The sequence below is a fragment of the Ambystoma mexicanum genome, chromosome 5q, assembly GCF_040938575.1.
Source record: "Ambystoma mexicanum isolate Mex_15411 chromosome 5q, UKY_AmexF1_1, whole genome shotgun sequence".
Lineage (NCBI taxonomy): Eukaryota > Metazoa > Chordata > Amphibia > Caudata > Ambystomatidae > Ambystoma > Ambystoma mexicanum.
The window spans coordinates 683,895,531-683,911,526 of record NC_090933.1 but is presented as its reverse complement, the minus strand read 5'-3'; the positions used below and the strand labels follow the sequence as shown (position 1 = coordinate 683,911,526).

Below are 15,996 nucleotides of genomic sequence, written 5' to 3'. Positions count from 1 at the left end.
TACTCATTATGTCTCTTCCCATTATGTTCACTGGTGTCTATCAGGAATACAATAGTGGCATAGCTAAGTCATGCTCCCCTGTAGAGAGCGAGAGTTTGTCTGTAAAATGAACCAAATCCGCCAGCCTAGAGAATCCCTGCGCATTCATGGTATTGCCTGACATTGGGTATGTCCCATCCCTGATACAGGATCTAGTTGCCCCAATGTCCATGAGAAAGAAAATGTCTTGAAACCTATCGTCACCCCATTATGTGGTTCCTCTGTGGGTTGGGTGTAACTGATAGGATTGAACACTTCAGGTCTGTCTGTGGGCTGTCCTATTGTGGGTATAATGACATCACTGTGCCTGTAAATGGGTTGCCCACCACAACAGTCACCCCCCCTCGACTTCCGAATAGGAGTCGATCCCAGGGAGGCTGCAAGTATTGGTGTACCAGCACCCTGCTGTGCTGCTTGAGGTGGCTGCATATGTGTCTGCATCTGCTGTGCCAGTGGTGCATGTGGATATGGCTGTATGGCTCCCTGCATTTGTGGTGCCTGTGTCATAGGCTGATATGCTTGCATATACACGTCCTGGGTCTGTGCCTGTCGCTGTGCTTGATCCAGGGCATAATAGTCAGTCTGTTCTGCCAGGTATGTGGGTTGGTGCGGCATTACCCCATTCTGTTGCATCCCACCTCTATTGCATCCCACCTCTGTTTCTACACACTCGAGATATGTGCCCTATCTGTCTGCACACCCAACACTGTGGTAGACCCATTGGTCTCTAAAAGCCCCCCTGAAATCCCTCTTGACCTTGCTGTATTTGATGTCCATTCCCTCGTCACCTTGGTGCTCCTCCTCTCCCTCTAAACCCTTGGTGCATGCCTCCCCCCACGGGTTGAGGTCTGTACTGTGCATGCGTCAAACATCACCTGCAACCTCCCCAGGAATTGCTGAAAGAAAACTCTTCATGTCACCCACCACTAATGTTGTTCCTGTCATTCTCTCAAGCTCATATATCCACTTCCCATCCCCAGGGTCAATGACGGTAACTTGCATCTTACATTATCTTTGTCCATCTTCCATGATCTATATTCATGTTGCCCTCCTCACTTCTCTAATAATGGCACTGTGTCAGTCCTATCCCTCCACTTTGTCTCCCGATGTCTTTTTTGGGGGTAAATGCCCTTGTCATTTCTCCTTTCTTCACCCTGGCATATCTTTAAGCCTCTGCACATATGAGGTGATATTGCCTGTGCTGAGTGATATATCTTTAGGACACTGTAGCAGTCCCCCTCTGTCTTCCGTTAGTCCGTCCATGGCTTTGTCGTCTCCCCATACTTCTTGTGTCTTTATCTGGCGGCAAGAGGGTCTCTTCTTCGTCGTCCCCACTCCCCAATAAATCGTCGCCGGACCCTATATCCCCATCAGTACTTTCAATGTCCTCCTGAAAGCTAAGCCTCCTCAATACCATGTCTCCCTGCTGCTTTCCTCCTGATTGACCTATACTTCTGCGTTCCCCGCTCATGGAGAGATTGATCTCATCTCTGTCTATCCGTCGGGTAGCTCTGCTACTTTTCCCGCTTCTGTCTCATTCTCTCCTGCCCTGTGTCTCCTTTTCCTCATCGCTAAAATGTGTTAAACCCATCTTTACTTGTGCTGCCCTTGTAGAGTGTCCCTCCTCTTCTTTGCTTCGTTGCTCCCTAAGGAGTCGTTTGACTTCTAACTTCCTCTTGTCCTTATTTATTTGCACTTGCCTTTCCCTCTCTTCTTCTGTCTTTCTTTTTGCTATGCCCTCAAGCTCTTTCTGTCTCCTCGCCTCCTGTTCCTCTAACTCTCGTGCTTCTACTTTCTGTTTCTCTATGCGCACCCTTTTGTTCTCTTTCTTCTCTTCCCTTTACCGTCTTTCTACTTCCTCCACTATCTCTGCCCATTCTCTCGCCTTTTCTGTGTCTTTGCTACTTGCAACTTCCCTGCTCTTTCACCCTGTCTCTCCTTCAACCTTCTCATCCGATTTAAGTAATATTTGTACGCCTACCCATTCATTCTGTATTATTGGCTTTTGCCCCTCAAGGCTTCCCCCTTTCCCCAGGTCATTTTCCTTTAACTTCGCCTGGATCTTGCTGCGCGCTTTGCACTCGCTGCCTGTGTTCTGTGTTGCCTTAGTCGCCTGTTCAACCTTGCTTTTCCTCTCCCCCCCCTTACTATATGCTGGAGGTACAAATGTGGGATTAGTGTATCCTGCCGCTGCTTTTAATTCTCTCATGGGGTGTAATCCCTGGGTTCCCGCTGCTGCTCTTTCGTCCTCTGTTTGAAGAGGAGGAGGGGTAGCCGAGGGCGATTCACTCTCTGCCTCTCGCTGGCTCAGCATCCATTGTCGCTTTGCCAGGTCCCCTTCCTTTTCCTGTAACATTCTCCCCAACTGTAGTATGGGCATTTGTTTGCTTAACATTTTCCCTTTGTAAACTCTGTTTATGTGCCTGTGTAATTGTTGCTGCACAAATTTGGAAAAGCTCCCCTCTTGGCCAGGGCTTTGCCAATCTGCCCTCTGTGCCGCAGGTCCATTCTGTGCTATATTTACAGATTTAGCAAACTACCTTTTTTGCCTATAAAAAATAAATGTTGTTTCTCCAAAGTAATTTCCTGTCACCTCCCCTAATTAGTGTCATAATTAGATGGATGCTTTTCAGCCTCAATTGTATAGGTTTGTGATTAAGATCCCCAAAAGGAAGTTTATAAGACATGTGTCCTAAAAGCATACCAGATCCAGGCTCGGAAACTGCTGTGCGGACTAGGCTTCTCCACTGAAATATGGCTGCGAGGGATCCAATGTAGCCAGCCCAAGAGCCAAGTACAGTGTGAAAGACCCACGGACCTCGGTGGAGGTATGATGGAAGCGGTCAAAACAAGTGGTCTTCGAAATGCCCCCTATTTCTTTAAATACCACCTAATTGCAGGTTGAGATTGCATGGACTATTTACGGCATGCAGTGCGTAGAAAGTACTGTCAGTATATACCCAGGCATACCTTCTAGTTCAAATACTACTTGTTTTTACAGTTACCACCATACCTTTAATGACGCCCTATGGGCCTCCTTCAAGCCAGTAGTACTTCCCTTATCACCGAAGCCCGCGCCAGACCTCGGCGTTGACGCTACAGTAATATAGGCATTATATGATTGTCTGATACAGAACAGGTTACCTGTCCAAGTAAGGAAGGACAGAATTATTTTCTCTGTCATAAAGCGATCAAACCTTTCCTCTTCCCTCAATTAATTTGAGTATTGATGCATGATTAGAATGATCTCGGATGAACATACTCATAGAACAGTCCCGTTTGTTTTTCGGTCAAATTATGTTATTTTAATTCTGCCAGCCGCAGGCAAGCCCTATATTGAATTATTTATTTCTGAAGTTTTGTCAAAGCATGCATCTGTCCCCTGGGGAATGGTCTGTGCAGCTATTGATACTGCGTCAGCTTAAGTGCCATTTTGGCACCCCGCAAGCTGGCGTGTGGGTCAGAGCTATTGTTTTAAGCCCAGTCTGGCGTTCACTGGTCCTCCTCGATTTTTAGAGCCTTTGGCAGGCATTGGCTGTCATATTGCAGTGGCAATGTTCAAAGTGAAAACCATAGATCTTTTTGTCTTTTTTAAGTGAAAAGTTAGGGTTTTGTGCAGAAACACTGAACATAAGCAAAACAGTGAGCAGAGCAATCTCCTTGCCGGGCGCTTTACCATTCTAGTGATTTGAGAGCAGGATAAGATCAAGGTGCTGGTGGATGAGGGTATACAAGTGCTGGTGGGGGGGGGGGGTGATACACCTGGACTTCAGCATGTTTTGGGTACTTTCGTTCTGGGCATTGTTGCATTGCGTATATGTAATTCTCCTAGAATGTGCACTGGTGATCTGAGCTTGTGCATGGCCATGGAAAAATCATCTCAGGACAGCCCTGCATCCCCCATGAAGTGACTGCCCCTTCTTCCTCACATCTTAGTCCTGATGCTTGTCAAATCAGTTCATATGCATCAATGTTCAGCTTTCTTTCCTTCAATGTTCTTTCTTCTTTATAACGGACTTAGTACTGGAGACAAGACTCTAAGCGCTGGAGCGGGATTCGAACCTGCGCTGCTCTGCATTGTCTTGTTTCCAAGACAAAAGAGTTGCCCCTGAGCTAGCTTTCCAGGTCACTTACAAATGTTACAAATATTTTAATGTTAGGATGAGTGTTGTGAACAATGAAATGGGTACCATGTCCAGTGGACATTATGTACTTGATTCACGCATATAACCCTTTTATCACAGACCTATTTGGCAAATCTAATGATCTGTCGTCATTCTTATGTTCCCAAAATGTGCTTTGATTTTATAGAAAGCAGGAGGCAACCCATCTATGGTCCTTTCTCCTAGGAGTATTTCAAAAGAGTACAATAGGAGTGCCCAAGACTGTCCATCTTAGATTTATTTCAGCAAAAAAGGCGGTGATAGCTCGAAGGTTTACAATACATCTTAACCACTGGCATAGCTCTGGGCAGCCCTCCAGATCATTTTTCATCACCATGCGAAGTCGTTACTTAAAGACCATATGCAAATCAGGCTTGCTCCCACGACAAAGGGGAAGGTCAAGCTGGAACGGTGTGGTCACCTCTCTTCTGTACGTGACCACAAGCAACACCAAACATGTTTTAGCCCCATTTACCGTCATCAGTGAGGAGTAGCTTGGGTCTTTAGGCCAAGCAGTCTTGGGGCCCATGTCTGGGCATACCCATCACACTTGGGTGACATCAGCAAAACAAGAGGTGGTGGCTGGAAGGCTTCAGATCAATCTTAACCTCAAGACCATGCTTCTTTAGCTTGCCAAGCTATAACAGAAGGGGAAAGACCATATGCAAATCAGGCTTGGCCCCAATCCTAAAGGTGCAGTCCAGCCCGAACGGTGTGGTCACATCCCTTTTGCACGTGACCGCAAGCAACCCCAGTCTTTTTTTGGACTTATTGGACGTCATCAGTGAGGTGCAACCTTCGCCTGTAATCACTTTGGGTGACTATAGCAAAACAAAACAGTTGACAGCTGGAAGTTTTAAAATGTATCTTAACCTCTGGCAGCCCATCTAGCAGTCCATAGCCCCCCAAATAATATAATAATTCACGTCAGCAGCACCCGGTTCAGGTAAAGGTTACATTGCAAGATATAGAGCTCCAAAAAGGAAGATTTGCAACCCTTCTGATTTTAGGATTACCCTTATACCCTCTGTAAACAGGACAAAGTAACTGCAGCCCACTTTGGGAAGGAGAGACGAGGCTGGATTCTGCAGCGTCAAGCCAAGAGCAACCCAACCTCCCACACTACATTACCACCCCCATACAATTCCTAGTAGACATCCAGAATGTCTAGGCATCATGGTCCAGATCATTGATCCCAGTGGAGCCACGGACCAAAGGCCACACTGATTTAAGAGCGTCTATGGTTCCTGGCTGCTTTCCTGTCTATAGAACCTGGCAGTTTGTGGCCATTTGCGTTCCTGGGAGTAAGTGGAAGTGTATGTGTTTTCCGGCTTCTTTGTGCATGACTTGAATACACCTAGGCAATGCAGGAAGGCCTCAAAGCCTGTGCCTAAGGTGCCAGACAGCAGCAGCATGCTGTTTTTGTCTCCCTGGCTTTTCACCTTCCGCCCACTCTCCTTGGTCCACTTTCCTTTTCTCTTCACAGATAGTGGTCTGGATGCTACCCGGGGGGGAGGAGGGGACACAATTTGCCTCTACACAGACAGGCCTTGCACTTCAAGACTGCATCAAATGTGATGCGCCCATTCAAAGGAAATAAAATAACACGATTTATCCACACAGACATCGACAAAGCAAGAGTGGCATAGACAGGGAGAGGAAGAGTGCGCAGCTAGAGAGATATAGCGAGAATGCTAGGTCAATGTGTGAAATGCCAGGTACAGCTAGTTGTCATAATTTGTGATAATCCATGACCGTGCCTTGTGCAAATGATACCTGTCTAATGGGACCCAAGGGGACTCTGTTGAAGGCGTACTTTTTCTCCCTGTGCTGGGAATTTGTTTAGTTTGTGGCATGGACTGATCCTTATCTACATCTTACAACAACACAAATACGCAAAGCACTGGGCACATGTTAATTTGTAGATTTTGCCCCAAGAATGTTTCCTTTAGCAGCTGCACCAAGCTTAACATCTTATCCAGGATTGGTCAGTGCACCTTAGGGTCTGCAACCTACTGCGTTCCAGATGTTTACCATTCAAATGATCCCTCAGTGTTGTCTATGCTGACTAGGGCTGATGGGAGTTACAGCTCCAAACATCTGGCTAGTCAAAGGTTGCAGAATGTGTGATCAGAAACATGTCTCCGTTTATGTTTTGACATTACTAAAAAACATGTGTTCTGTTTTTCTCTTGTCTCTCTTTCCCCTCCCTAATCCGGATCACATATTTGTGCCATTGGCAATTATTCCTTTCCCTTTTTGTTTCTTTGGAATGTGAATCTATGTTTACCAAACACCCACACGATATGTATTGTGTGTAATTTGGTCATGTATTATCAACATTTTAATTTTGTTAGCCCAGCCTTGACAAAGACCATTAGAAAGGTCGAAACAAGTGTTGGCATGTGGGCATTCACACATGAAATGCGATACCTGGGCATTGCATATTAGAATCCAGTCACAACTCAGGACTATAAGTGATTCTAGTTTCCTTACTAATCACAAGAAGTAACTTACTAACGAATACACACATCACTGATTTGTCCACATCACAGGCTACTGTGGAGCGGACCAATTAAATCCATGTCTACACAATTTTAGCTAAATTCTAATTAGCCATTGATTATTTGAGGACACGCGCATGGATTTTGGTGTATATTTCATGTGTTATATTTGGTTATCCGGCTGTGGGCGAAGCCTATTTGCACCTATCTACCCACTATTAACATTTCGACGGGCTGCTGCACTGAGTTTGCCCCACAGCACGTTCTATTGCGCCGTTTAGTTGAGTCACACCTGGAAGTTCCCTTTCTGACGTGCCTGTGCTTTACCCACAGCTATTTGAGCGGCAACTGCATCACCGTGGTAGAAGGGCTGGAAGGGTGCGAAGAACTGCGCGAGCTGCACATGGAGAGCCAGCGCCTGCCTCCGGGCGAAAAGCTTCTGTTTGATCCAAGAACCCTGCACTCCCTGGCGGTAAGAGCATGCTGCGTTACCTGGCATCTGGCAAGCAACGCCGTTGGCGGAGTCTGTTATTGCAAATATCAAACAAGATGCTGTGACGTTCTCCTTAGCGCCGACACCCTCAGTGGGGTGGCACGGTGGCAGCCCTTGTTGCTCCCAATGCCCCCCCCAGCTCTCATTTCACATTCCGACTCACTCCTGCCCAGCTACCCTCCTCCCAAAGCATCCCAACCCCCATCAACCCCAATGATAGGCAGAGACCAGTAGTATGAGTGGGAGAAAATTGCCACAGCAAACTTTATTACACATAAAGTCAGGAGTTAGCTTACAGGTGTTCCGTTTACCCTCAGGATTCTGCACTGAGAGCAAGCAACTTTCCCCCCCGACCCTGCGGGTCCTTGGGGGACCCGACGCGGGCGCCCAGTCCCTTCCTCAGCAGTCCCTCTCTACCCTTTGGCCATTTCTTTATTTTTGCAATTTTTCTTTTCATTTTCTTTCCCCAACGCTATTTAAGTGCAATCTTATTCTGTGCTTTACTTTCTTTCCATTCTCCATTTCCGCTTAGGCTCCTTCTAAAGGATGCGTTCCGGTCTCCTTTTCCCCATTTGCTCCCTTTCCCCTGGATTCCCTCTTCCCGTTTCCCAGGGTTGGCTTGTTACTCATTGTTAATTATCTTTCCCCAAACAGGTCTTCCTCCAGCCCATCCTGCCAGGGAGCCCCTCTCCCCCCTTCCGCCAAGACCCCTATCTGCCCTAGCTCTCCCCGCCTTAGTTGTCCCATACCCTCCGGCCCCCGTCGCGCCTTCCTGTTCTCTAGAGCCCCATCCATCAAGCGCTACCTATCCCCCAGAGCCTAGCCTCCTTCTTATCCCCATCATCTTCCCCTGCCTTTCGCTAAAGAGGGGTCCTCCCCAACTATCCCCCCTGCTCCTCCTGGCACCTACCCCCGCACTCCAAAGCCCCCCCCCAAGTTTCTTTTGATCTCCTTAAGCTGCCAATCACAAAGGGCCCCCTTGTCTAGAACCCCCCCCCCTTACCCTCCCCCAATCTCCCAGGGGCCCCCCTTCCCCTCAGTTAGCAACGTACTTGCCGGATCCCCTTTTACAGTGCAAACTTTCAATTCCCCCCCGCCCTCCTTGCTGACTTCATTGTTGCTTTCCAATTTTCAGTTTTCAACGATGCACTTCCCATTTCCCCCACCCACTTTGGAGTTGGAAAGGTCTTCCAAGCCCCCTAACCCTCCCCATTAACGTGGGCCTCCCCTGAGTCTAATACTCCTGGGCGCCGTTCTTAATAAACTGATGGCTGTGCAGTTCCCCTTGTGGTATCCGCCAGTACTTTCTAACGGGAACACCAGGTAACATCCGCTGGGCTTGTCTGTAAGTGAAAACATCACACATCAGTACAACATTGTAAAGGGCGGGCGGGAGGGCAACGTTGGCGAGGAGCCGACAAGGAGAGACCCCGTGACCCTTGTCCAGGTGTATTTATGGCGCGAATGGGCGCGCGGGAGATGACGTCACCCCCCCCTCCCCCTCTCCCCCCTCCAGGGTGGAGTCGTGCTTGGCTCACACCCCCCCTCCCCTTGTGACTCCTCCCACCATCGTGCCTCGTGAGGCAGTCGGCACTAAGGGGGGCCCCCGCCGAGGGGCCCTCCATCGTAGGGCACGGGAGCCCGTCGTAGCGCCGACACCCTCAGTGGGGTGGCATGGTGGCAGCCCTTGTTGCTCCCAATGCCCCCCCAGCTCCATTCCACATTCCGACTCTCACTCCTGCCCAGCTACCCTCCTCCCAAAGCATCCCACCCCCATCAACCCCAATGATAGGCAGAGACCAGTAGTATGAGTGGGAGAAAATTGCCACAGCAAACTTTATTACACATAAAGTCAGGAGTTAGCTTACAGGTGTTCCGTTTACACTCAGGATTCTGCGCTGAGAGCAAGCAACTTCCCCCCCCCCCGCCCCTCCGGGTCCTTGGGGGACCCGACGCGGGCGCCCAGTCCCTTCCTCAGCAGTCCCTCTCTACCATTTGGCCATTTCTTTATTTTTGCAATTTTTCTTTTCATTTTCTTTCCCCAACGCTATTTAAGTGCAATCTTATTCTGTGCTTTACTTTCTTTCCATTCTCCATTTCCGCTTAGGCTCCTTCTAAAGGATGCGTTCCGGTCTCCTTTTCCCCATTTGCTCCCTTTTCCCTGGATTCCCTCTTCCCGTTTCCCAGGGTTGGCTTGTTACTCATGGTTAATTATCTTACCCCAAACAGGTCTTCCTCCAGCCCATCCTGCCAGGGAGCCCCTCTCCCCCCTTCCGCCAAGACCCCTATCTGCCCTAGCTCTCCCCGCCTTAGTTGTCCCATACCCTCCGGCCCCCGTCGCACCCTCCTGTTCTCTAGAGCCCCATCCATCAAGCGCTACCTATCCCCCGGAGCCCAGCCTCCTTCTTATCCCCATCATCTTCCCCTGCCTTTCGCTAAAGAGGGGTCCTCCCCAACTATCCCCCCTGCTCCTCCTGGCCCCTACCTCCCACACTTCAAAGCCCTCCATCCCCCAAGTTTCTTTTGATCTCCTTAAGCTGCCAATCACAAAGGGCCCCCTTCTCTAGAACCCCCCCTGATCCTCCCCCAATCTCCCAGGGGCCCCCCTTCCCCTCAGTTACCAACGTACTTGCCAGATCCCCGTTTACAGTGCAAACTTTCAATTCCCCCCCCCTTGCTGACTTCATTGTTGCTTTCCAATTTTCAGTTTCCAACGATGCACTTCCCATTTACCCCACCCACTTTGGAGTTGGAAAGGTCTTCCAAGCCCCCTAACCCTCCCCATTAACGTGGGCCTCCCCTGAGTCTAATACTCCTGGGCGCCGTTCTTAATGAACTGATGGCTGTGCAGTTCTCCTTGTGGTATCCGCCAGTACTTTCTAACGGGAACACCAGGTAACATCCGCTGGGCTTGTCTGCCAGAGACCAGTCGCTGCGACCAGTGTCACTGCCACGACTCACAGCGGGCCACCGGCCGCAGTGAGTTCCCCCTCATGCACCTGGTCGCCTTTAGCGCAGGAATCCCCAATTATACTCCCAACCCGTACCTTTCACCCCATTCATTCAGTCCGCAGCAGGCACGCAGGCCCTCCGGCTATAACCGGTGGCGTGATGAATTGTGCCGCGGCCTTCCCTGCTGGTGCTCCTCCTGACTGTTTGCTGCTTGCTCCGGGCTCCATTTCAGGAGGGCCAACTGACCTGGCAGCGGCGTGCCGAATGAGGTCTTCCCTTGACCGTTCCGTATCCTTACCGGAGGCCCCCCCCCCACCAAGATAAGGGGGGGGGAGCGTTTCAGGCCCCTAAAGGCTTTCCTTCGTTTGACAAAGCCCAAATAGACACCCACCCTTGCCCCCCCTGCTGGCCTCCCCCGGCAGTTCATCTACAGCCCATCCCCTACAGGGCATCCTTTAAGTTGTACACCATCACCCTTACCCCCACTTCTGATAAGTGCACCTTGTCCTCCCCAAAGCAACCCAGAGTTTTCAAACTGATCAAGGCATGCTTGACCCATCCAAAGCCCCTGCTGATTAGGAATTTCCCCAGTTTTACATTCAGTTTTCGCCTGGATTCCTCAATGCCTCCCTGGGAATGTGCCCCCCTCCAAGTCTGCCTGGGTATGATCTCAGAGCATGCCAATGTCGTGCCCCGGAAACTGTTCCCAATTTGGGTGAGCCCGGCCCTCATCCCCGCCAATAACCCCCTTCTCCCCCTGGCCACCAGGTCGTTTCCCCCCAAGTGGATCACTATTATGTCCGGGCGGCCGTAGCACCATCTGCAATCATCCAGCACCCCCCACAAATCGTCCCATCTCATCCCTCCTTTGGATACCCAGTACATTTGAGTCTGCACGAAACCTATAAGCATACCATTGTATTCCTTCTCCACACCCCTTGCTGCCCGCGCCACGAATGAGTGGCCGATGACCCACACCGACTTGCGATCTGTGGAGAGATAATGTTGCGGGTTGGTGAATTGTCGCGTCCTTGCGCCGCCCCAGGCTTCCCTAGCCCCCCCCCCTTTCCCCCCTCGGTGCTGCCAATCCTACAAACCTTCAGGCCTTATGTAGAGTTTGTACTTGTCTGATTGCCACCTCCCAATCCTCTTTATGCTCACCTCCCCCAGTCCTTCCTGGAATGCTGTTGTAGCCGCCCCTATTCGGAAAGAGTGAGGCGTGTAGTGCCCGTTGATGCCTCTAATGCCTGCGAGAGCCGAAGCCATTACCTTCCTGAATTGGAATTGCGTGAGGGGGCAGCCCTCCTCGTGTATGAACAAGTAACCCAGGCCCCCTTTTCTGGCCCCCAAGAATGCACCCATGGTCATGACAGGGCAGTGTTCCTCTACCCCCAAACACCCCAGCACCAGGTTTCTTCCAGCTCCCCGCTGGTCAGTTTTTGAGCTCCTTATCTTCACCCTCAGTTCTCCCTCCGAGATTCTTATATCACTCCTCCGCAATGCCTTGAATTCCCGATCGTGCTTTGAGCGGGCGATCAATTCACTGGGGCGTAGGGCTCCAAAGAAGGCTAAAGTGAAGCAAGCTCTGAAGAGAGTACACTCGTACTGGGAGTAGCATATTAGGTTGACACGAGTGAGCATTTGTTTCAACTGTTCGAAATGGATAGGACGTCTATCATCCCTGCTAGGGGGTTCCTCCCTGTCCCAGCCTCTCAGTGCTGCCCTGACTAGGAAGCCCTTGGTTGGGTCGCTGCCACCCGCTAGCTGGCTATGGAAGGCGATAGAGCATAAATGCCCTGCGTGCCAAGATTTGGACTTGTGATTCTTCCTGGCCCATAGTATGAATTGTTGAACCTTGGCTTCCCCGAGGTCGTTGTCCCAGTCCCCCGTGATCTTCAAAAAGGTCTCAAAACCCCTGTTGTATCTCTCCCTTGACCCCCCCGAAAGTGCCCTGGCTGCTAATGCCCTCATACCCATTTCCAGGTCACTAGGCTCCACCACTCGCTGTTGAACGGTACCATGTCCTTGTTCGCCCCTGGATGTGCTTTCCGGAATCGACCCATCTGCGAACGAGAAAGTGCATCCGCAGCAATGTTAAGGACACCAGGGATGTGGCGTGCCCCAACTCTGTGTTAATCCTCAGCCCTATGTTCACCAGATGGCGCAGCAGGCTCAGGGTGGATGGGCAATGGGCCCCCTGTGTATTTATACCCACCACCACAGCCATGTTGTCCGACCATACGGTTAAGCGCTTGTTGGCTAATTCACCCGGCCAGAGATGCAGGGCCACTATAATAGGAAATAGTTCCAGTACATTGATGTTTCTGCACCAACCCTTCTTGCCTCAAGCGCTCGGCCAATCCGCCCTACACCATTGAGCCCCCAGAATCACCCCAAACCCGTGTCTGCCACTCGCGTCCGTGAATAGCTGGAGCTCGTTGCATGAAACCCAGGGGGTCCTCCACAAGCGCACCCCATTAAAGTCTGTCAGGAAACCCTTCCACATGCGCAGATCGTCCTTTATCCCCGCGCCCAAGCGTATCCTGTGCCAACCTTTGGAGCCCCGCCGCTGTTAACCACCTAGCGAAGACCCGCCCCAACGGGATAACCCTTCCTGCAAAATTCAACCTACCAATCAGAGACTGGATATCCTTCAAAGAGACCCTGTGGCAGCTCAACACTGTATCTATGTGGGCAATGCATTCAGCTACCTTCTCCTGAGGCAGCCTGCATAGACCCTCCATAGTGTCGATCTCTATACCCAGGGAGGTCAGGCGGGTGCAGGGGCCTTCCGTCTTTCCTGCGGCCAACGGAACCCCTAGTTCTGTGGCTAAACCGATGAATCTGTTTAATAAGGAGCTGCAAATGTCTGTGCCCCGCTCCCCAATGAACAAGAAATCGTCCAAATAATGGGTTTTGACCCCCCTGCTCTCCAACACGTGTACTGCCCATTCCAGGAATGTGCTGAATGTTTTGAAGTAGGCACAGGATATGCTGCATCCCATCGGCATGCATTTGTCCACATAAATACCACCTTCAAACTGGAACCCCAACAGGTGAAAACTATCTGGGTGGACCGGGAGCAATCTAAATGCCGCCTCAATGTCCACTTTGGCCAGCAGTGCGCCTCTCCCCAACCTCCTAGCCCCTTCTACCGCTTGGTCAAAGGACGCATATGACACCACGCATACCTTTTCGTCCAGCCAATCATTCACTGAGTTGCCCTTGGGGTGCGATAAGTTGTGTATTAGGCAATATTTACCTTGCTCTTTCTTAGGCACCACACCCAGGGGTGACACTATGAGGTTGTCCGGGGGGGGAGCACGTACGGGCCTGCCACCCTACCCAAACCTAGCTCTTTCATTATCTTGTCCCGAACCACCTCGGGGTGAGCCTTAGCTGACTTTGAGTTTTCTGCTGAGCGTGGCATCAGGGGCCCTTCATACGGAATTGCAAAACCCCAAGTGAAACCCTTTTATAAGATGTTCCTCTCCGTACTGCGGGGTAGCGGGCTAACCAGGGCAGGAGTTTCGGTAGTACAATAGGTGATGGCCCCTTTAGGGCAAGTTCCCCCCCATTCTGGGCAATGTATGCCGTTGCCCCCCCTAAGAGGCGCCTGCCACCCAATGACAGGTTCCTCCCCTGACCTCCGCCCCTTGCCGTGTGGCCGCCAACACCTGTCATGCCCCTCCATTGACGGTTATTACCATTGTGCCGGGGCCCCCATGCGCCGGTGCTTAGGTACGCGTTGTGCTCCCGCAAGTCAGACGAAACACGAGCTGTGCTACCTTAAAGAGAGATACATTTTATTAGTGTACACACAATGGCATGAACAGGTGAATCACATGCAGTCTCGTGGCTGCTCAAGTAGTTACATGTTGGGTACCCCTCCATCTTTGTGCAGCCAGGTATTAGGGCCAGGTCCCAGTGACCTGCAAAATTTGGCAGCGTGGGCCAAGCTGCCGCAACTGGAACACTCGTGCCTGAAACGGCAATTGGGCAATCAATTGCAGTGCCCTTCATTAAAGTTTCTGCACGGGTGGGAGGGGCGCGCCGGCCCCTGCGTGCCCGCACCCCCTCTTCTTCCTCTGAAATTCCCTGGCTGTGCGCTTTGCATCCCCCTCACCCCACCATTCCCTGCGGGGGGCTCCGCCTGTAGAAGCTCCTTACGCTCTATCCTTGGTGTGGCTGGCAACGCCTGCTGGGCTGTGCGCGTGACATCCAAAGCTTGCCCTGCAATGCTGGGACCCCTTGTGATAAGGCTGTCTGCTGAAACCGGCCTCGGATCCAACCAATCCTCCACCAGTTTGTGTTCCCATTTTAGCTTGGGGTCAATCTCCATTCTCTTCCTAAACCTCTGGTCCCTCAAAAGCCATGCTGTACCTCCCCACTTCCTGTGCTCCTCAATTACGCACTGGCTATAATTGTATAGCGCTGGCCCTTGCTCGGGCTTGGATTGTACTATGATTTGCGCCAAGATTCTGAAACCCGCCACCCAATTTTGCAAATTCTCCTCGGGCCTCACCCTCTTCCTCGCTTTCACCACCTCTCTGCTCCCACTAGCCTGCAGGGTGTCGTAACCTTTGGTTTCATGTTCTAATAGTGAAAAGGTGTCTATGAACCTTCCTTTCACAATCTCCTTTTGCACACAGTCAGGTATGTGCCAAGATAGATAATTATTTTCCGTGATTGCCGGAAGCCCTTCAGCTGCCTTACCTGGAGAGGCGGTGTGCTCTACCGGGTGCTCGCACTTCGCTGGTCCCCTCTGACCTGTTCCCTTCGCTCCGCGCAGCCCCGGCGCCAACGTTTTTGGCTGTGGTTTTCTCCCCGGCTGCCCACACCCTGCTGGGGCCTGTTGCCCCTTCCTCCCTGGTTGTCTCCTTCCCCTGTGCCAGGGCATTTCCCCCGCACAACACATCCATTATAATGTCCTTTTTTTCTCCCCAGTCCAACTCCCCCTCAAAGGTGCGTCGCTTTGCCAGCGGAGCCCCAAACCGCCTGCTCGGCCCAGTATCCTCCTGGGCCTCGCAAATAGGGGCAGGGAGCGCAGATCTGTTGAGGCGATCACCCGCCGGTGATGTTGACGCCTCCCTGTCTCTTCCTTCCGCCACTAAGGCAGTCAGTGCGGCCAAGTCCTCCTCCAGTTCCTTCTTGGTCTTTCTACCCCTGGGGCACCCGCTCATTTTCGCTTGTCTCTTGCGTGAGCTTATTCACTCCCCCAGTCCAGAGGAAGACTGAGAGTCGGAGCTGTTATTAGGGGACGGTGAGATGCTTGCTTGCGTGGTAATCGTGTCGCCGGACGGCTGGGGGGCCCCCATCTTGATCATCGCCGCTTCCCACCCTACGGATTTTTCAAGCACTGAGAATGTGGCCCAAGCCTCGGCGTTCATGGTCTGTCCCTGTGCTGGCGAAATGGCTGTCTCCACCTCGACTGTCCCTTCGTCTAGTTGCGTGTCTGCGATTATCTCCATATCAGGGCCTTGCGAGTGGAACATGCCGACCTGTAGGAAATATAAAGTTGTCACATCGAGACGGAAGAACGAGAAATTACCGCCCACCCTACCCCGCTTTCCCTTGGCTGCTTCCGTTGCCTGCCGTGAACGCTTTGTGGCCCCATTACCTTTGATTCCAAGACCGACCCTTTTGACTCCGATTGGCCTGGTTCAGGAACCCTCCTCCGCCCTGTGTTTCCTGAGGGGTGGAAGAAATTGCAATGAGCTATGGGAAGGCCAACCGTTACATTGCCCCTTTGAAAGGCCTGCCCTGTTGGTGAGCTGACCCTTCACTACCTGCTCGCCCGCAGTTCAGACCCTGGCTGCCCAAAACTGAGCGACCCCGCCCCTCT

The 15,996-nt window shown here is 51.4% G+C and overlaps 1 protein-coding gene across 2 annotated transcripts in view; it reads left to right on the top strand.

The window, feature by feature from the left end:
• PPP1R42 (protein phosphatase 1 regulatory subunit 42) overlaps window positions 1-15,996 on the top strand; it is a 1,058,014-nt gene that overhangs the window by 692,454 nt on the left and 349,564 nt on the right. For both annotated transcript variants that reach the window (XM_069621142.1, XM_069621141.1), the window contains one exon: window positions 7,040-7,178. In XM_069621142.1, the coding sequence (XP_069477243.1) occupies window positions 7,040-7,178 (139 nt within the window). The remainder of the gene's footprint in view (window positions 1-7,039; window positions 7,179-15,996) is intronic.